This window comes from Equus przewalskii, chromosome 15, assembly GCF_037783145.1.
Source record: "Equus przewalskii isolate Varuska chromosome 15, EquPr2, whole genome shotgun sequence".
Taxonomy (NCBI): Eukaryota; Metazoa; Chordata; class Mammalia; order Perissodactyla; family Equidae; genus Equus; species Equus przewalskii.
In genome coordinates, this window is record NC_091845.1 from 2,174,961 (window position 1) to 2,197,675 (window position 22,715).

At 46.4% G+C, this 22,715-nt stretch overlaps 1 protein-coding gene across 1 annotated transcript in view; it reads right to left on the reverse strand.

Moving 5' to 3' along the window:
• Window positions 1-22,072, reverse strand: part of RUVBL1 (RuvB like AAA ATPase 1) — a 36,884-nt gene extending 14,812 nt beyond the window's left edge. Inside the window, exons 1-7 of the mRNA XM_008531732.2 lie at window positions 21,741-22,072; window positions 17,877-17,963; window positions 13,731-13,863; window positions 7,222-7,373; window positions 4,022-4,111; window positions 3,103-3,252; window positions 1,289-1,352 (exon numbers count right to left, since the gene is read on the reverse strand). Coding sequence (XP_008529954.1) covers window positions 1,289-1,352; window positions 3,103-3,252; window positions 4,022-4,111; window positions 7,222-7,373; window positions 13,731-13,863; window positions 17,877-17,963; window positions 21,741-21,881 — 817 coding nt within the window. The 5' untranslated portion in view covers window positions 21,882-22,072. The remainder of the gene's footprint in view (window positions 1-1,288; window positions 1,353-3,102; window positions 3,253-4,021; window positions 4,112-7,221; window positions 7,374-13,730; window positions 13,864-17,876; window positions 17,964-21,740) is intronic.
• Between the last annotated feature and the right edge of the window lie 643 nt (window positions 22,073-22,715).

Below are 22,715 nucleotides of genomic sequence, written 5' to 3' on the forward strand. Positions count from 1 at the left end.
CTGAGCTCCCTGCCTGATCCCAGAGACACTGGAGTTACGGAGCCCTGGATGAAAGGAGTTTTCAGATGCAAATGTTCCTGTTCTGTACTCGGAAAATGACCCTTTCTTATGGCTCTGTATGACAAAGCTTAGGTTAATTAACTTTCAATCAATGCCTGGATGAAGGAATAGGGTGCATTTAGAATCCTTTCTAGAAGGAAACCCATGAGGAATGAAAGCTTCTGAGGAAAGGTCCAATCTCAGCTCCAAGAGAGACTAATCTCTCCAAAGCTAAATAACCCACCTAAAGTGACAGTTCCCATTTCCTAAACCAGCTCCTGCACTACCGTCAGGAGGGAGCGGCTCACAAACACACAGCATGAAGACTCGACGCAGCACCTCCCACCAAAGCCATGAGGCAGGGGAGGGCCAAAAGAGGACGCACGGGCCAAAGCGTGTCAAAATACAGTCACGCACCACATAACCACATTTCAGACACACAGGACGGGGGTCCCATAAGATTACTACTACATAGCCTAGGTGTGTCGTAGGCTGTACCATCCAGGTTTGTGTAAGTGCACCCTGTGATGTTCACACAACGACAAAATCACCTGACGATGCGTTTCTCAGAACATGTTCCCATTGTTAAGCCACGCATGACTGTACAGAAACTGCTACTGATGACTCTGATAGACAGCACGCTGGCTAAAACTTTAAAGAGGACAATGCTTTATTGCCTACATTTTAAGGTGACAAAGCTATAGGTGGTAATTGGAAAAAAGAGGGACGTCCCAGTGGGGAAGAGAAGCAGGTAAACTAAAGGTCCACAAGAGAGCAGCAACATTCCTGCCAAGGAATGCTCCGGCAAGTGCCCAGGCGGCTGCACAGGGAGGGCTAGCGCAGGGAGGGCTAGGTGGCTGCCCATGGCCTGCAGGGGAGGCGGGCACGGCCCCAAAGCAGCAGAGCTTGCCATGCTCAGGTGTGCTCTGCAGGAGCTATCCTGCAGAGCTGGGGTGACACAACCCACATTTCTAGGACCTAAAAGGGACCAGAGACTGTGACGGCCTCCACCTCCAAAGATGGTGCAAGGATACTGAATGCAGACAAGACGAGGAGTGTGGCAGCACACGAGGTCAGAGAGCCCCGCAGACCGTTAGGGTAAGTCAGGCTCTGAACAAGAGGAAGAAAGAACCTGTCCCTGAGGCAGGTCCCCAGGTGCAGGGATTCACTCGGAGAGCTTCACACAGTCTATGAGAACCAGGGCCCTCCAGCTCTGCTTCTGGCTCACAGGTCTTGCTGTTTCTCTTACCTGTGATTTCTGTCTTCTTTGGCTTCATCAACTGGCCCATCATGGACAGAATGTCTTGTCCCCCCTGCATGAGAGAAAACTTACAGAGTCAGTCCTGCTTTCTAAGCCAGCTGCAAAAGCCTCATCACCACCCCCTCATCCCACCGGTTCCCAATGTGGCAACTGGACAGGGGTCCTGAGGCGTGGGGACCCTGAGACACCCCCACTGGAAAGCTTAAGGAGCTTCTAAACACAGAGGAGTTTTTAAGAGGTTCCCCCTGACCTGCAAGAATCAAATGAAATCCCTTTCATGGGAAGTGCAAGCTCTGTGGAGCCTGCCCTACCTCCTTCTCCAGCTGCATCTTTTCCCAGCCCTGAAAACCTTGACGAGCCACACAGGACTAACTTCCCTGAACGCCACGCTCTTTCGTGACTCAATGCTTTTGCGTACTCTAGTCCATCTGCCAACAGCTGCATTCTTCCCTGGGGAGCTCCCAGTTATCCGTTAAAGTTCAGGGCAAATGCCCGCTATGGAACATCTGATCCCACCCCCAACCCCCCCCCACCGATGCTTGGGCCCCCTTGGGGACAGACGGACTGTCAAAGTGTGAGGACATACCTAATTATTTTCCCGCATCTCCTCTCCTTAAATTTGGCTCCACAGCCACATTCACCCAGTCCTGACCTGGAGGTGCTCGGAGTCTAGTGAGCCCGTCCCTGTAGAACGGCTGACTCGTACCAGGCTCACCACCTGCCTGCACCCTCCCGCCAGCTCCTCACAGTGCAGTCAGCAAGAAGAGGCTGCCGTGTGGTCATTTATCCAGTATTTCAGGATCGCCTCTTGGTTACCAGACCCTGGGACACTGAAGTGCTCACTATATGTTCAACAGTAAAAGGGACAAGTGTTTCCTTGGTACTTACAGCATCTGACGCTCAAAACAGCCCTACCAGGGAGGAACTATTATGTCCTTTCCTCAGAGGAGGAAACTCAAAATTAGAGAGCCCTGACTCTCAGAAAACCCAGTGACCAACATGCTAATTAGCGGAGCTCATCAGTGTAGGAGTGACGCAACGCCTGACTTCCAACTTTCGGCCCGGCGCTCCTCCAAGTCAAAGGCTCCCTGGAGGCTGGTTGGGGAAAGCCGTTCCACACACTGAGGGGACCTGTTGGTCCCAGATGCTTCTTCAGCAGTCTCTTGGCCAAGGCTCCAAGAGACAAAACGCCCAAGAAACAAATTCCAAGTTAGAAAGCCTAGTCCCTCCTAGTAAAGAGGAGGCTCCTTTAGAATGAAGCGGAAACCAAACTGAAAGCCCACTAGCAGGGAAGAGTCGGGTTTTTGTAAATCAGACATTTCCCAGAAGTGTCACAAAGTTACACTGCACTATGCCACGTTTATTAGTCAAGACATAAGTACCCATCTTCTACCAGGCATGAGGAGAAGACACAGGGGGAAGCAGGGAGAAGAGACAGCTTTGACAGGCCTTCTGAAACCTGCAAAAGGCACAGAGAGCACTCCTGCCCTCCCGCCATTAACACCCAGAGAATCCCAGACATGCACCGCTGCTGGAGAGAAGCCACAGAGGAAGCTGGCTAGCTCAGGGCCAGAGGCTTGGCCAGGCTGAGAAACAATACACACCAAATCATCTGTGACTAGAGCATTTGAATTGGAACAAAGGAGTCCCTCCTAGCTCATGTCGATGTTAATTGCTGAACATTACAGATAGAAAAGGACTGTCTGCCCCAAGAAAGGCAGCAAGACTGACAATTCATTCCCAGAGCTTCTGTGCACACACAAAAGGGTGGTGTGCCAGGTCACGCCCGCACTGAGCAGCACCTGGGGCCGAGCGTTGGCCACATCCAAGTCGTGCAAGGTCACATCCTGGATGATTTCTTTTTTCTTGTGCACATCCCCCTTTGGCAAGGGGACATACTCTTCAGCTTCAAGGTCAAATTCTGTGGCGTAGGTATCACACCTGCCCTGCCTCTGCAAAAGGAGAGAAATCTGAGTGGCTGGTGAGTCTCTACTGCCAAGTCCCCGAACGCAGAGTGTAAGTGAGATAAAGGTCTGAGTCCCAGCTCAGACCCGAGAGCCTGCCTGACAAACTCCAAATGCGCCCCACTCCCTGCCGCCGAGAGGAGGAAGCTATCTGCTCATCACTGGGCTCCAAAAACCCAGTTGAAAACACCTGATACTTTCTCCAAGAACCTTTTTCCTCCTCTCTTTCTTTTAACTGTATGCAATTCCCGATAAAGGGAGACGGAGGGAGCTGTTCAGACTCTTTTGTAGGTGGGTGATTTATTGTATGATATGAAGTATTATACTCATCCATTAAACAGTGAGGAACACTGTACAGGACACTGAAAATCAGATATAAAAAGAATGCCAACTAATGCAGCATTCCTTTCCACATGCATATATCTTGGGAAGAAAATACCAAAGAGATAAAAGGAAGATTAAATACACTGCACATTTCAATTTGAAAATGACTACAGTTGTTTTGCTTTCTCACCCTGTACTCCCCCTCTAAACAGGTTTTAGTATTTTTCTAACAGACTGTCTGTTTTAATCATGAGAAGGTTAAAGAATGAAGATAAAGGGAAAGCAAACTTTATTAAACACAAAGGGGCAACTGCTGACCTTGCATCAGCATTGCACCAGACTCCAGCCCCCTCCCCAAACACCCCGGACCCCACGAAGAAAACAGCTTCCTTCTCACCTCGGTCTCCTCATGGCAAACAAATCGTGGCCTTACCTTCACGGCCCCACTGTTGGCTTCGATGTAAATCACGTCTCCAGCCTCTACTCGCTCTTTCTGCAAACTTTCAAAAATGCTGGGGTCCAGCTTAAAAAAATAAAACAAAAAAATGTGAATCAAAGAACTATAATACATATTATTTATTTCTGACATACTGTAAGGTGCCTTTCCACAAGAGACCTGAGGTAGCTAATGACCGTATGGAGGGAGTATATTTGAGTGTGTGTATGTGTGTGTGTGCGTGCACACATGTATTAGGATGTGTGAGACTGCCTTTGGGGGACTGAGTGTCCTAGAGAAAGCAGGAGGGTGAGCGCACGTGCCTGCCTGTGTGACAGGCATGGGAGGGACAAAAGTGGAGACCTATTCTGCAAATTCTCTTTATTCATGGGGTTGCAAACTGGCAAATATGGCCCTGACTGCTTTTAGGTGGGGCCCACACTGTCGATGGGACCACAGGCCCTAATGCCCCTTCTTGAGATTGCTATCCCTGCTGCAATCCTTCACTCTACTCACCACAGGTAGGGGTAGAACTTTCTGCAACTGAAGCACCTGCCAGAACCTGCTTATTCTTTGTGGCCCGCATCTTGTGGGCCTGACTTTGGACAAGCCTCTCTAAGCCTCAGTCTGCTTGTCTATACAACAGCACCCAGGTATGGTCACAGATGTGTAAAACTCAAAGGGGAACCTAATACGGGCTCTTTCCCAAGCCTTCTGATTCAAACCCCGGTGTTGGCTCCCCGGGGACTGCCTGCTCACATCTCCAGGAAAGGAAAGCAGCACATTCAAGGAACTGTTGCTCTTCTCCAGATCGTCCAGATTCAGGCTACCTTCATGCTCAGTATTCTAGGAGTCAGTATTTAGAAATAAGTTTCTCTCGGTTAAACATCAAGGAAAGCTGTGTTAGGCGATGTGAAAAAACTTGGGCTTTGTCTCAAACCACATTAAGGACTCAGCGAAAGAAGAGAGACACAAAAGACCACATATTGCATGATCCATTTACATGAAATGTTCAGAAAAGGCAATGCGCAGAAACAGAAAGTTGATGGGTGGTTGCCAGGGGCCAGGGGTGGGAATGGGGAGCTACTGCGAATGGACACGAGGTTTCTTTTGGGATGATGAAAATGTTCTAAAATTAGATTGTGGTGACGGGTGGACAACTCTGTAAATAGACTAAAATTCCTTGAGTTGTATACTTAAAATGGGTGAATTTTATTTACAATTATATCTCAATGAAGATGTTACAAACAGCAACGACAGGAACAAATCGGGCTCTGCCTCACTGGCTGGGCAGACCGGCGGCCTCCCGGAGCACTGTTGTGGGCACGAGGGACAACGGCTGGTAGGCCCCTAATGCAGGGCCTGGGAGGAGGGAGGCACTCCATCATGATGGCAAGTATACTATTCCCCTCCTTCATGCTTAAATCTCCTCCAAGCATTTGAGCTCCAGACATCCAAATATCTTATACATATGCTCAAAGTAGCTAGAAGTATTCATTTTAGAAGAAAAAAATTCACCTTCTCCCTTATGTCCTTTTCGTAAAGAAATCATGTGCAGAACAGCCTTATGGATGGCTGAAATCTAAACTGCAGGCCTTATTGTGTCTATCCTACACTGGGGAGTGTGTATACATAAATACAGATGGAGTCTTTTTTCTTGCCTCAAGCATTTTTATATAGGTTAATTTCCCAAACGAACTGACTGAAGATGTAATTACTGGAAAGGTGGCAGATCCCACTAAGAAAGCTAAGACAGAATGGGAGAGATGAGGGGCAGGCTTAAAAAAGGTATTTGCAGAGGCAAACTCCTGAGATGGAAACCCTGTTAGGAAAAAGAAAAATGGCCCTTTGAAAAAGTGACATTTTTATCATCTCCATAAAGCAGTGACCAAGAAACCACCTTACAGAATCAAAGAACCATAAAATCGCAGAGGGGAGCAAAGACGGAGAAATTCTATGGTCAACCTATCACAATTTATACACAACAAAATGGAGGCCCAGAAAGCTCAACTAACTTCCAAACGTCACACAGCAAGTTGGGGGGCAGACAGCATAATGGTTAGGACTCAGAGAGTCTACTCTGCTACTTCACTAGCTGTATGATCCTAGGATAACTGCTTAACCTCTTTAAGAGCCTCAGTTCCTTTTCTGTAAAATGATGGAAATTATACACACACATACACATATATAAAGTTATAAATGACGATAAATGAAATATTTGTTGAAGCACCTAGCCTAGAGCCTAGCACATACAATAAGTGAGAGCTGTCATGCTAATGTCATTTATTATTAATAATCAAGCAAAGCTTACAATCCAGATGGCCCATTTCTCTATAAATGCAGGCTCTCACAGTAACAACAATAGCCACCACTTCTTAGGTAACTAGGTGCCACACTCAAAGCTACAACTTTGATCCTGGGAATAACTGCGTGAGACAGGCGATTATCACTCCTACTTAACAGGTAAAGAAACCACTGCCCAGAGATGAAGTCACTTGCTGAAGGCCACACTGCCGTCAGTGGCAGAGCCAGGATTCCCTTTTGGACTTTGTGTGACTCCATAATCCATGCTCTTCCCCCAGGTGCCTCTGCTGCCCGCATCCTAAAGGTTTACAGGCTAGGTGTCTGAGGATGGTCATCCAGGGCCATCCACACGGCCGCCACCACGAGGCCCTAGCCTGAGCAGAAACAACCATGGAAGCCCCTCCAGATTTCTAGGCCCTGACACACAAAGGGGACTGCAGTCAGGATTCTGCATTTAGCCCTTTGGGAAGTTCATCCATCGTCTGTTATTCAGCTCTTACCAGGTGACTCAATGCTGCTTCTCTCTGTGAGCATGGGCACTGAGAACAGAAACAGTAATGTCCAGGTTCAGAGACAGGCCCAGGGCCTTTGACACATGGTCATAATATGGGATATAGGACAAGAGAAGGTAGACCCAGCTAGCCACACACCTCAAGTTTTAACAGACACAATGTCCTGGGAGTAAGTGAGAAAAGTAAGTCCTCCTGTGGACTAGCGCTATAGCAGGTACTGCTTTACACACATCACATCCTCAAATGGCCCAGTGACGTATCATCACCCATAGTCCACAGAGGAGGAAACTGAGACACAGAGAGGTTATCCCACCTGTCCAAGGCCACACAGCGCTGAGAGAGTCTGAGGCAAGAGACAAGAGCCCACAAGCATGTACTCACTTTTAACTGTTTGGTTCCTTTGGCTGTTTTGAGTCCTATGATCACATGGCTAATGGTTTTGCCATACCCGCCCATGGGGTTCTCTGTCTCACATGGCGTTAGCTCTGTGACTTCACCTTCATAAACCTCCTTGGTCTCCTTTATCCGCAGCCCTGAAAGAGATGACAGATGAGCCCTGGAGAGAAGCAAAATTCTCTCTTGCACATCTTCCCTCTCTCCCTCCTTAACAGCCTCTTTAGCCACAAAACTTCCATGTCACAAGAAGTGCCAAGTCAGGCTTACTAATATGTACATTCGAGGGTGTCATCCTGGGTAGAAAAGCACCACAAACACACATGTACACTGGAGGAGCTGTTCAGAGTGCAGAAAAACAATTTTATATCAACTTTTCAACGGTTCATGTCTAGAACTGGACAGGCAAGCTATACTTCTCAAAACTTCTGCAGATATCCTCTGCGCCTCCAAGGTGTGGGACTGAGCATCAACCTCTGCTCCAGCCTCTGAACCCAAACCGCTCTACTCCACCAGGACAGCAACTATGCGTGCCCTTGTTTGCTACATTTTTGACTCCCAAAGAAAAATTTTAAAACCAATGGAATAACTCACTATACCCCTCCGACACCATCAGGCCTGAGTAAGGTATACAGTAGCATGTAGAGGTCCATGCCAGTAGCAGGTGATACTTGACCCTGCCAGGTGTTCTGAGCCTCTGGCTGCTCCTCACTGTACACTCCAAGAAGAAATACCCAGCTGTCATTCACTATTTGCAGTGGGTTGTTCTGTAAGTTTTCCAAGGCCACAATTAATTTCCACAGCAACCCCCCCGCAATGGGCGAGAATCTACAGTTTTCAGACTAGAATACTATAAATGAAGGCAGACGTCTCTACTCATTCTAATATCACCCACTTTAGCTGTTCAATAAATGTTTGTTGGCAAATTAACTTTTTTGAACACAACCTCCATGGCTTTTTATACAATGTGTTTGCTGCCTGAAGCGCCCATCCCTCCTCTTTGGCCTCGCCAATTCCTCCTTGCAGACTTTCAGTTCAAGACTTACTCCTCTAGAAAGCTTCCCTGACACACCCTTCTCCCTCACCTTCCAGATCACTCCATGGCAACCTGTGCCTCCCAGTGGGACAGCACCTGCGCACAGGACTGCCAGGACTTGCAGACCTGATCACCCCTCCACTAGACTGTCAATACCTAGGCTGAGGGCCTAGCACATCACAGGCACGGATGAATGGATGAATCAAGGAAGTCACTTAAGGGTGAGGGGGTGCCATGAGGCAGACCATCTCAGATCCAAGAAACCTGCCTATAGACACTTCTGCATATTCATGAAGCCCGGGGTATCCAAGGAGGTTGCCACAGTGTGCAGTGGCCCCCGTCACCATAGCACCGCAACCTCAGCACTAAACCCAGGCCCAGTTTGGAGCACTACAGTTTAATGTTAGAACCAAGACAGCCATTTACCTGCAGAAGGAAGGAAGGATGGCGATCGGGGTGGACTCGAGGGGATACTGGCAAAATTCTTTTTCTTAATTGGATGCTGGTTTCACAGGTTTTCAATGTATGATTATTCACGGAGCTACATATTCATGTTCTGTGCACTTTATGTATGCACAAAATTAGCAAGTCACTTTGAAAATGAATATTTTAAGTAAATAATACTAGTGGAACCTGGTAAAGGAAAAACACTGCTCTAAACTTCTGCTGGAATCTAAACATGGTTCCCACCCTCAGAACCACCTGCCGGGCTTCTACAACTCCCTGTGCCCTAGCACAAGCAGACTATTTCCCCCAGGGCTCAGGGACTGGGACCCTCGCCAACACTGTTAGTTTAAACGTCCCCAAATGACCCCAATGTACAGCCACAGCCGAGAACCACTCATCGAAAGAAAAAATGAAAAACTCTGTTCTGCTCACAATGTGGAGACGTAAACTACTTTTTTTTTAAAGATTGGCACCTGAGCTAACATCTGTTGCCAATCTTGTTTTTTTTTTTCCTTCTCCCCAAAGCCCCCCAGGACACAGTTGTATATGGTAGTTGTGAGTGCCTCTGGCTGTCCCATGTGGGACGCTGCCCCAGCATGGCCTGATGAGCAGTGTCATGTCTGCACCCAGGATCCGAACCAGCGAAACCCTGGGCCACTGAAGCAGAACACACAAACCTAACCACTCAGTCACGGGGCTGGCCCCATATAAACTACTTCTGATGGCAGGAGGCCCGATATGATTTGGGTGTCCTCACCATCAAGCCACATCTGTGCTGATATGGAAATATCCCAAGGGCACCAAGAAACACTGCTAATGGTGTCAGACACTCTCGATCACTCCCCACATTTAAAGATGTTATTTTTCCTTTTTCTCCCCAAAGGCCCCCGGTACATAGTTGTGTATTTTTAGTTATGGGTCCTTCTAGTTGTGGCATGTGGGACGCTGCCTCAGCATGGCTGGATGAACGGTGCCATGTCCACGCCCAGGATCCGAACTGGAGAAACCCTGGGCCACCGAAGCGGAGCACGCGAACTTAACCACTCGGCCACAAGGCGGGCCCCACTCCCCACATTTAAATGTGGGCGTTATCTCATCATTGGGTCAGATGCCTTCTTTCCCCAGCAGCCCAGTCAGGACAAAAACTCTTTCAGATATTAAAGTCAAAGAAAAGTTCTACTCTACCTTCATTCAATCTGACAGCCTATAGCCTACAGATGGAAGTTTTTGGAACAGCCCCAAAATAGAGGTTACATTTCATTTCTGCCTTACCAAATTCTTAGCTCCCAAACATCAAGACAAAAATTTTTCCAAACAACATGAATGTATCAGAAGACTGTGACAAACTTGGAAAATTCTGTACTTTTAAAATGAATTTTGATTTTTTTACATCAAAACTGTTATATCCCACAGAGATAAATTCCTCCAAATGGAATGCTTCCCGATATTTACTGTTAGATGACTGTGACATGAAATTCCTTGAGGGGGGGAAGAAAGGCATTCCCGTCTCTCACTAGGCCCCGCATTTGTTTAGAAGTTGCTCTGTGCTGACAAGCAGGCAGGGGATATGGGTGACGGACAATGAAACCGGCTGTTCGCCAGGAAAGGGGGCTGAGCGCGCCCTATCTCTGGCAATGACAACACAAACGACACAGGTTTCATCTGCTGGCTCAGGTTTCTAAATCCCTGACAGGGACCTTCATCACGTCAAGGAAACGGCACAGACTCCTTGCTTTTTATTTCTGGTCAACTAACCGCTTCCTCCCCACCCCCTCTGCCGACTTCACAGGAATTCAAAGGCAGAGGAAGAGGGGCAGCCGTCCTTTTATAAGACAGTCAATGGCCTGCCTTTTTATTCTGTGGCAGCATTAAGAAATTTCTCTTCACCTAGCTGCCATCAAAAGACGTGCACTGCCCCCTCCCCTCAAAAATAGAAAATCACAAAGCAGATGCCTAGGAAACTCATCTCTATTTTTTCAGATTTTAAAGCATTTAAGTTACCTTTAAGCAACCTAAACACATGCACTCATGTAAAGGTCAGTTTTGTCAGATTTTATCAACGTCAGAAAAATATTTTCTAAATAAATAAAAATACCTTCTAGAAGTACTCAGATATTTGAACCAGTTGTAACATCTTACTGTTTATCTCATTAATTAATAAGCTAAATACAATCTTTGGTACATGTTCATTAAATTTTTAAAAAGTACTCAGAAAGGTTTTAAACCCTGAAGAGGGTCCTGTGAGCCATTTACACTGTTATTCTAAAACGATGTAAAAGTCCAAGGATGGTACTACATGTAACCACACAGGCACCACATGTAAAAACACGGGCTGAATCTTACAAACATAAAAACACTGCTAAAGAAGCGAAAGACAACACCTAAAGTAGGTTCTATTTACATAAAGTTTAAAAAGGGCAAAACCAAGCCACACCGTCTGGGGATACACAGAAGGGTGTACAGCATTACGAGGCCACACAACTCTGGCACTCTGTGAGTACAGCTGGGAGAGGTGAGGGGGCTGTGACCAAGGACAGCACAAGTCCTGTCTGCTGCTGGCCATGCTCTGCACCTTGAGCTGAGCGCTGTCTACATGAGCACCCACTTCACAATTAATCGTTAACCTACAGATCTGTTTTATATACTTTTCTATATGTACGTTATATTTCAGTTTAAAATAGGCACACACACACACAAAAAATCCAACATTTTGCGGTAAAAAATATTTCCAGTAATAAATATTTTGCAGTTTAAAAAAGTCCATATTCAAAGACAAAATCATCCCATTCACAACAATATGGATGGACCACAAGGGTATTATGTTAAGTGAAATAAGCCAGAGAAGGACAAACACCGTATGATTTCACTCATATGTGGAAGATAAACACATGGATAAAGAGAATAGATTGCTGGGTACCAGAGGGGAAGGGGGTTGGGGGGTGGGTGAAAGGAGTAAAGGGACACATGTGTATAGTGATGGATAAAAACTAGACTACCCGTGGTAAGCACAATGCAGTCTACACAGAATCTGATAGACAATAATGTACACCTGAAATTATACAGTTATAAACCAATATGACCTCAATAAAATAATTAAAAAAATAAAAAGTCCATATTCAAAGTAACACAAAACTTAGCCTACAGACACCGTTCACAATCTCTCAGGTTTAGAACAAGAACACTCAACTCCAGTGCTTACGGAGACCTGGCAGGGAGCGTAAAGACGCAGGGCAAGTCCCACGGAGACTGGAAAGCAGGCCCGCGCCGTGAAGGAGAGTGCCTGCCCAGCTTTCACCCACTGCTGCTAGGTGGGAGTGAAAGACTCTTTCCAGAAGCCAGAAAGAGGGATTTATATGACATCTCCCAATTTCTAAATGCCGGCCACTAATTCAAAATGTATTTAAAAACACTGTGTAAATCAAACAAATTATGTCTATCAGCCACACAGAGACTGAGGGCTATCTTTCTTGAGCGAAAGGCTTCAAAGTCCACTCCCTTCTCTCACCCACTGTGTGCCAAGAACTGGGGTACAGATAAACACTGCCCACCATATCCACAGCACACAGTTAATAAACATCCAATCTGCTCCTTCCCATACCTTCCCATCTCCAAAAATGGCAAAACCTGGGAATCCTCCTCACGCCCTCTGTCCTTCAGTCCCTACATCTAATCCTTCAGGAAAGCCTGTCAGCTCTACCACCCAACGAGATCCAGAACCTCACCAGTACTTACCACCCCTGCCACCACCATCTCTTGCTCAGACTACTCATGGTCTCCCCGTTTCTCTCCTCTCTTCTTACTGTCCACTCCCCACACCCCAGCCAGAGGGATTCCTGTAAAACCGACACCACTCTCCAGCTGCTTCTCCTTTCACTTAACGTAAAATCCAAAGCCCTAACCCTGGCCTAAGGCCTTACACAATCTTACTGTACTTAAATGAGACTTGAGCATTCTTGAGGAAAGGATTCTGGGCTAGACAAATCCATTCTTTCTTCAACTGTCATAATTTCCTTGAAGTTTGCTAGTAAATTTCCTTAAGAATACTTACCTTGCTTTGACAAGCAAAGGGACTGTAAAACGGTACAGGCCCTCTGACAAGGGTTCATAACCTATAACTCAGCAAGTAAATCCTAGAGATAGACTCCCACACATACAGAAACACATTAAATACTTCAAAATAGCTTAAAAGGAATAAGCCATTTATACAGGTAGGTCTGGGAGAAACTGGGATTTTCCCAGAGCTAGACCAACAGAAACAGGGCCAGGAGACTGGCCCAGAAGTCCCAGCTGGCAAGGGGCAAATATTGGGAAGAGCAGCCGTTTTCTCCTCGCAGCAAGTTTCAGAGCATGGGCTCTAGACTCAGGTAGATGTAGGTTCAAACTGCAGCTCTGCTACTCACTAGCTGGGTCACCACAGGCAAGTTATTTAACTCCCTGAGACTCTATTTCATCAGATGCAAAATGTAGACTGAGAACTTCCTCTTGGGGGAGTGAAAGGCTGTCATCAATGTAGGGGCCTGGCACATAACAAGCACTCAATATGGTGGCTCCAGGCCCGAGAAGATTGGCACCACAAGCCTCACAGTTCTGCCAGTCCCCACATGGCTTCCTCTCTCTGACAGGCCACGATTCTGGCTCAACATCCAGGACCAGGGGCATTCTGGCAGCATGACACACAATGCTTTTGGCCTAAGTCTGAACCCTTTTCAGTGGATAGTCATCTCTAAAAGTATACGAATGCCAGGAAAATCTGACTTGTTTTTAAAAAAACCACCTTATAGCCACATCTGACAGGTGAAGAACCCCAGCCCCACTGCTAAGGCCCACATTTGCTGATGGCTAAAGCACTTCATTTAGAAAAGCTGGGTTTTTGTTGTGCTTGCAAAGACAACACTAATGGCGCCAAAAGAAAAATAGCAGTGAGACAAATACAAGTCATAAGTCATTTCACAACGAAGACGCTTCGGTGCACTGGGCAAGTAAGAACAACTCCTCCCGCGAACGCGGTACTCACCGATGGCCCTGCGGAAGTTCTCCATCAGCACTTCTGTCTTCTTGATCTCTGTAGAGTAAACTTCACTCCCCACCATTGGGCAGAAAGGGACCTTACTCCCCAGCTCCTGGGCAATAGCCAGAGCTAGAGCTGTCTGCAGAAAAAAGCAATGGAAATGCACTTGTTTTACATTCTTGAAAATACAATAATTCAGAAACATATGCTATAAAATAAATTATTAACCACAAACAACCGGAAATCCAGCCCTTTTACTTTTAACATCATTTGGCATAGTTCACACAATAAAAATTTGATGGCTTTTGTGGCGGTCGGTTTATGATGTAAATGGCATCTTTCATCATCCCAGTAATCACGACAGTGATCATTCATTGAGGCTCATCCAGTGCAGGCAGAACTCTCAGGGCTTCACACGACCCTCCCACGCACCCTATGTGGTAGACACTACAACTCTCCCCATTCTACAAACGAGGAGACTGAGACAGAGAGACTAAATAACACAGCCTAGGTAACACAATCCAGGAAATGGCTGGGTGGAGACTTAAACTCAGGGTTCCAGAGATCATGTTCCAGTCATAGTTACTGTAGTATTCCAAACCTGTGCCCTCGATATCAAAACAGGGTTCTGACTAATCGCTCAGAACAACACTCCTAGGTCTTTGAGACACTGCTTCTGTTTTTACAGAGATAGGAAGACACCAGTCTACAACCCACCAGAAATCAACTATCAAGGAAAGAATTCCATGATGTTCACTTTATGTTAAGCAGCTGGCAAATAGTGAAGAATGATATACAAGCTAGGATTCTGAAGCTATGAGCTGGTCTTAAGTTACACTTGAACATGTCTAGTAGACTACAAATTGATTTTTGGTAAGATAACTACAGCTGGCAGATTCTAAACAGAAGCTGATTTAACAGATGTATGGTTAACTATCAAATATGAAAAGTCAATGTTTTAAAATCGGCCCAGGACTGGGAAATGCTACGGCCTTTTAATGCCATTTTCACCTTTCCTCAACTTTGAAACAAAAGCCTGAGTAAGGTGGTTCTCAAGGTGTATGGGCTAAAGAAGAAAAAGTTTGCTACAGAAGAACAAAGTGTATCTCTGAGACGATGTTTTCACACTGGCCCAGTAAAGCTTCCTCTTAAGATTTTCTTTTCAACGCCTTTTGGTGATAGTTTTGAGACCACAGAATCTGCTAAAGAATCAGCATACAGCTTAGCACAAAAAGCACTAACCTGGTGGGCAGAAACTGAAGTTTAGTCCTAACTCTGCCAGTAGTTTTCAGTGTGACCCTGGGCACATGGCAAATCTCTGCTGTCTGACTTCCTCGTCTGTCAAATGAGAGTCGTGGGCTAGATCACAGGTAGCAAACTGCTTGCCCACACTGCTCCTGTTTTGGCCTGCATAGTCTCAAGTGTGTTTTCAAACTCAATTTGTTCCCTGTTTTTGAATGTTGGGAAATTTCACATAAAAAATCCAGCTATTTAGTTTTTTTCCAGAAAGCAGAAGGTCTGGCCACAACGGGCCCTCGTTAGCATGAGGCAGCACCAGGCACCGGCCTGCTAAGCAGCTGCCTACTGTAGCGAGGTGTGCCGTTCCAGCCCACACAGCCACGCTGCTCCCTCGTGCCAGCATGGAGGTCCTCCACTCACCCCTGCCGCCTGTCTGAGCAGGCATCTGAGTTTGCAACCTCAGGCCGATACCCCTAAAACTATAATCTCTGATGTTCTAAGAGCGAAGGAAAAATCTCTGGAGCATGACGGGCACCATGAGACAAGCACACTCGAACACCAGGACTCCTAGTGGGAGCTACAGGCTGGCCATGCCCACCTTCTATCCAAACTCCACCACCTTCCCAGTCATTCTTTCTCATCCAGCTATCACTACAAGACCCAATTCCCCACCCTAAGTTGCAGACTTCAAAGTTAGCGACCATATCTGATTCAATGGCATCCCCTCACCTCTACCAAATAAGGAAAGATGACCAATATACTTCCATTAAAATATGATAAATACAGGGCCAGCCCTGGGGCCTAGTGGTTAAGTTTGGTGCACTCTGCTTCAGCGGCCCAGGTTTAGTTCCCAGGCGTGGACCTATACCACTCATCAGCAGCCATGCTGTGGTGGTGGCCCACATAGAAAACAGAGGAAGACTGGCACAGATGTTAGCTCAGGGAGAATCTTCCTCAAGCAAAAAAGAGGAAGATTGGCAACAGATGTTAGCTCAGGGTGAATCTTCCTTAGCCAAAAAAAAAAAAAAAAGATAAATACTTGGTTAAGAAATGCTTTGGGTGTGTCTAGTTTACTCCCATTTAAAGGCTCCCAGAATCAGGGCCAGCCTGGTGGCACAGTGGTTAAGTGCGCACGTTCCACTTTAGCAGCCCGGGTTCACCGGTTCAGATCCCAGGTGTGGACATGGCACGGCTTGGCAAGCCATGCTGTGGTAGGCATCCCACATATAAAGTAGAGGAAGATGGCCATGGATGTTAGCTTAGGGCCTGTCTTCCTCAGCAAAAAGAGGGGATTGGCGGCAGATGTTAGCTCAGGGCTAATCTTCCTCAAAAAAATAAAAAATAAAATAAAATAAAAATAGAAACAATAAAGGCTCCCAGAAGACCAGTACATGATATGGCTACTATACGTACTATATATATATATAGTATATATGTATATATATATACATACTACATAACGCTAGGTCACTTGCATGAGAGATCTCGTTGAATCCTCCCAACCAGTCTATGAATTTGATAATCTAGTTTGTATTTTATAAGTTTAGAAACTGAAAATCAGAACTTACCAACTCACCCAAAGTCAGTTAGCAAGCAACAGAGCCAGGAAACCCCAATCTCCAAGATATTATTTCTTTGTGCCCACTGCCCAGGCAAGTGGCAAGTGCCACATAAAAAAAATGCTATTGCCAAAAGAAGATTTAAAAGGGGCCAGCCCCGTGGCCAAGCGGTTAAGTTCACGTGCTCTGCTTTGGTGGCCCAGGGTTTTGCTGGTTCAGATCCTGGGTGCAGACATGGCACCGCTCATCAGGCCATGCTGAGGTGGTGTCCCACATAGCAGAGCCAGAAGGACCTGCAGCTAGAATATACACCTGTGTACTGGGGGACTTGGTGGGGGAAGAAAAAATAAATAAGAGAAGATTGGCAACAGATGTTAGCTCAGGTGCCAATCTTTTAAAAATAAAGATAATTAAAGTCATTATCTTACAATTGACTGGCTTAATAACTGCCTGAAATAGGCAGGGCACGTGCTACTACTTCAGAAAGGCTAAGGCACCTGCCTCGGGTCTTGGCAAGTCAGCACCAGAGCGGGAATTTAAAGCCTATTTCTTTACAAACACAATCCCAAGCCCCTCCTCTCCTGTACCAAGTGGCCTTTGTAGGGCTCACAGTGGACGCTGGTGCATTTCAAGCATCTGGCCAGTCCCCTCACAGATGCCAGTAAACCATCCTGAGTCCTCTGCCTGGAAGGCCCTTTTCTGCCCTGCAAAGCCAAATCCCCTCCCAAACTCTGCGGGGTAAACGTCAAGTCCCAGAGCTTCACCAGCCCTCAGCGCCATTTCCTGCTCAAATTTCAGCTGCATTCCAGAGCAGTCAATACCTCGCAGCTTAGTGTTGAACTGAAGCATTCTGCGCTGTCATGATTTCCTCTCTCGGCCCTGGAGAGACTATAAGCCCCTTGATGATAAAGATCACGTCTCTAACTCCTTTTTCTCTTCCATCTCTCACACAGCCAGTATAGTGCTGGGTGAAGTTAGCATTTGCAAAAATTCTTGCTGACTGAATTTCTTTCCCCCTCAAGTAAGATGTCACTCCCAAGATTTTACTAACCCCTAGGCCAACAGAAATGTACTTCCAAAGCAAAGGAGACTTGAAAGAGATAAAGGATAAATTCTAGAGACAATGAGACCCCTCCGAGAACTTCATTCTCTCTTCTCTCTCCAGAGAGAAGTCAGGATAATTTGAATGTTAGAAGCATGGGTTTTAGATATTCAATTGTATTACTGCACATTAGTTTTTAAAACATACATATAACCAATTTAGCCAAATTCTAGTTCAGACACAAATTCAATTTGGCTTAGACATTATGACCATTCTCTTGGGTAGATTAAAAAAATGAGAGAAAATGAATACCTTGCCAGTTCCAGGAGGTCCTGCCAACAAGACAGCTCTTCCAGCCATTTTCTTGCTTTTGATTAATTCTACTATCACACCACATGCCTAGACACCATGATGGAAAGAAATAATAAACCAATATTAAAATGTTTCACAGGGGAAAAAGTCCAGTTTCTGGTCCACACAATTCACATACTCATTCAGTTAACACTGAGTGCCAATACATGCAGACACTGTTCCAGGTGCTGGAGGCAGTGCAGGGCAGGACAGAAAAGCCTTATGGTTATGGAGTCACGTTCAAGCGGAGGAGACAGACAGACACAAAAACACTTACAAGATCACCACCATGAAGAAAACGGGTAACAACAGAGTGAGCGGCTGGGGCAGAGGTTACTCTAGAAAAGTGACCCAGGAAGGCCTCTTTGATGACATTACATTTGATGTGCAAGGCTCCAGGGCAGTCCAGGAGTCAGTGTTCCCGGCAAAGGAAACAGCAAATTCGAAACATAGGAATGAGCTTGGCATGTCCAAGAGACAAAGGGAGGATGAAGCTGAAGAGGCAGACAGGGGCCGGAACTCGGAACGGGATCTTACAGTCCACAGTGAAGTCTGAATTTTATTCCACATGCAATGGGAAGCCACTGAAAAGGTCTCATGCTGTTATCACGTTATGAAAATTTGTTAAGATCTTGATGGCTGCTGTACAGAGAATGGACAGGAGGGGTACAAACAGGAGCAGTGATTTTTAGTCGGGGGTCTCAAGATTTTAGACTCCAGGGGCCCACACAGCTCCTGTAATTAGAAATTAAATTGGAAACAAAATTGTGTGTATATGTTTATATGTGCATTTTTCCAGGGAACAGATTCACAGCTTTCATCAGATTCCCAAGTTAACCCACTAAGGGTTAAGAATCAATGACATACACTACTAGCTGGCCATCAGTTAACGACCCAGAATGCCGCAAAGCAAATGCTGCATGTGAGGTTAAACCTGCAGCACCATAAGACTCAATGAACGCCTTCTGAATCCTCAGGGTGAAATTACCTGATAAGTTGCTGGTGTATTTTAAATACATTCTAACTCTCTGAATATTAAGCCATTTACAGCATATATACATGCTGTGTATATATAGATATGAACATTATATATACATGGCGTATATATATATATAGAGAGAGAGATATATGTGTGTATATAAACACAAATCCCATAAATGTATTACTGATTTGTATATTCTAGAATCTTTATCTATAAAGGAGTAAAGCTGAGAAAGTTACACTTACTGAACACCTATACCCCAGGACTACATAATACAAGGCTTCTTCATTGATTTAATAACCTAATATATGACTGTCTACAAGGTGCATTCTCCTTGCCTTAGGGCAGGCCATAGCTCTTCTCTCTGGATGGCGCCCACACTGTACCCTGCTGACGGGTCTTGCGAACACATCTTATCTCCTCTAACTCTATTCCCCATGGACTGTGGAGAAGTACCATGGTCCCACATTCAGATAGCCCCCCAAAAAATGTGAGTTCAAGGAATGTGTGTAGATATACTATATTCCAATTCTGACTCAGCTGGAAATGCAGTGCCCTTAATAGAGCCTAGAAGCTATTCTTCAGATGCCACATTTCTAAAAAGATCAAAGAACCACTACGGTCTTTCCAGAGAACGCTGTGATATCATAATCCTCAGCATTGGAACTCTTTGGGAAACTCAACAGAGGTAGAAGAGGCTTTCCAAACCCTGTATTCTCATTCACACACCAGGACCTCTTGCATTTAATCTCCCTCAGTTTAAGCGCCTTCTCTCCAGAGAAACATGTTTAGTAAATTTTAAAATTTAAAAACTATGAACTGAAAGGGCCTTTTAAGATCACCTAGTGTAACTCTCATTTTTCAGATTAGGATATTAAGCACCAGGGAGGTTGCAGATGTGACCAGAATTATACAAGGACCTGGTAGCTGGGGTGGGATGCCTATTAATTGAATAAATAAATATTGAGTCTCTATAATGAGTCAGGTTCTGGATATGTAATAATATTACCTGGTCTCTATCCTCAGGAAGATCATATGCATACCAGGGCACACAGCATCAGTTAAGAGCAGGGATTCTGGACTCACATAGACTTGGGTTTAAATCCTCGCTCTACCAATTACCAGCTGCACTCAGACCTTTGACCTCCCTACCTAACCTCTGTGAACTACAATTTCTTTATCTGGAAACAGAGTTCATAATACAGTTAGTGGCACAAATGCTAAAGGGTTTATGGGTAAAGTGTGCTGATGTCTGTAACTTACTTTGAAATGCAAAAGTGGATTGGTGGATGGATAAATGAGCAGCACCATGGATAATTGGTGGGTGGACATGATAAAGCAATAGAGTAAAATGTTAATTGTAGAATTTAGGAACACAGGTATTCACCATACAAGTCTTTCAACTATTCGGTATGTCTGAAAAGTGTCATAAGAAAGTGGGGAAGGGACAATTATTAGGGTGGAGGTAAAAAAACAAGACAATGCAGATAAAGCTGCTTAGACAGAGCTTAACACATAGAAAGCATTCAACCAGTGTTAACTATTTGCAGTAACAGGCCCTCAGTAAACAGAAGCTGGATAAAAAGACATTTCAAAGTCACCTTGACTGTCACTATTTCCTTTTTTGGAAAGATCATGCTGAAAATGGAAACCAGAGGCTTTTCTTTGGCCCTTCTATCAGCACAATTAGGCTAGGAGGCAACAGTGTTAACCTCATTATTAAGCGCAGGTTTCCGTGGGTGCTAAGCCATGTCAGGCAAGGGTCATTGGTCTGAACTTAGTGCTCAGCAAGCTGAGAGGGCAGCTGTAACTATCATAGAGAGAGCACTGATTTGGGAGGCAGAAATACACATGGGTACAAACCAATACCAAACTGAGCGGCAAGTGGGTAGGTGAAGCAACCTCTCCCACCCTCAATTTTTTCATCTGCAAAAAAATACAAGGAGGGGCCGGCCCCGTGGCCGAGTGGTTAAGTTTGAGCTCTCTGCTTTGGCGGCCCAGGGTTTCGCAGGTTCAGATCCTGGGCGCGGACATGGCACCACTCATCAGGCCATGCTGAGGTGGCATCCCACATGCCACAACTACAAGGACCCACAACTAAAAATATACAACTATGTACTGGGGGGCTTTGGGGAGAAAAAGGAAAAAATCTTTAAAAAAAAATACAAAGAGCTTGAATAGTTTTGTGATTATAACGTATGGGAAAGGACTTGGCATCACTCCCACTTAATAAAAGTGGATCTGGGGGTATGGATAAAGCAGATTGCCCCTCTCTATAATTCCCACTTCCTACCTTAGCTCCTAGGCCCTGGGAACCAAGGTGAGCTTTTGGAAGTTGATCACTACCCTACTTTAAAACCCCCACACCCTCCCACTCCGTTCACAAAAATCCGAATCCCTTACCATGGCCGACAAAGTCCTGCAGGAACTGACCCCCCACCAAAGTATAATTATTTTGTTTACTGGCTTAACCGTTTACCGTCTGTCTCTTACTACACTAAAACGCAAGCTTCCTGACCGCACGGACCTCATCCATCTTCTTCCTCACTGTATCCCAGCGTGGCGAGGAGATGATGGCACGGAGTTGGGGGCTCCATCAAGACTTGTCAGTGAGGTGAAGCAAGCAGTCAACCGCCCCGTGCGTGGGTCGTCACCTGTTCCCCTGGGACGGCCCCTGTCCCAGTGCCAGTGCGGCGCCCCCTCGCCATCCCCTGTAGCCCATTTTCACTCCCCTGAGTGACCTCGCGGGGCATCCCCGCGCCCCTCCCGGAGCCCCCACGTCAGCAGCCTCTCGCGGCAGGGCCCCCGCTCGGCGCCCCAACTCCCTGACCCGTCCAACACACCTCTCGCGCGTTCTCCTGGCCCACGAGCCCCGAGGCCGCCTGCTTGGCCAGGCCACTCTCATCCAGCCCCAGCCCCTTCACGTGGCTGTGGGATGCGATGCGCTGCGTCTTCGTGGTGCTCTTCACCTCCTCAATCTTCATCTTGCCGACGCCGGGAACCTAAACCAGCGTGGAAAACCAGGAGCGAGCACTCCACGCCCGGCGCCCGGGTTACCATGCGGCCGTTACCAGGGCGGTTTGTCAAGGCCCGCCTTGGTCGGCACTCCATTGGAGGAGGCAGGAACGCCTCCGCTCTCCATTGGCTCATGGCTGCGCCCATCGCGGCTGCCGGTAGGGCTCCGCCCTCCCACTTCCGGCCGTGGGGTGGGTGGGATGGGCTTCCCTTCCAGCCGGCGCTTCCTGCTCTGGCTTCGGGGGCGAGAACGCGGAGGGGTCACGCCCCGAGTTTGACCAGGTGTTGCGCTGAGGTTGGGGCCTGGCGTCCAGTTCTTAATCCTGCCACCCTATCCATTTTCGCATTTGAACGTCTTATCCTTCTGCGAAGCTCAAGTTATTACCTCCGGTTTGGAGATGGAGAAACTGAGGTTTAGAGCTTAAGCTTTGACTTTTGCTTACTAAGCTGTTTTCTGACTCCCAGGCCTTTGCGTCTCCCTGGGGAGGCCCAGCTCTGCCAACCACTCTCACCCTGACTGCGCTCAGGGTCCTCCGTGGAACTGTCTTTCTCTGCCTGCGCCTCTGTCTCCACCCTCTCCCTTTGTTTAAGTTGGCTGTGAATAACATTTTAGTTTCCAAAACTCTTCAACCCTGCAAGGTAGTGTAATTCCTAATGTAGATAAAGACCCGGGCTAAAAGAGGCGCAATAACCTACCTAAGAACACACAGCACATAATCAGCAGAACTGGAACTCCAGCTGAGGACTAAAGCCTTCACAGACTAAGTAATCCTCATCCTATCCCACAATCTCACGTGAGACAA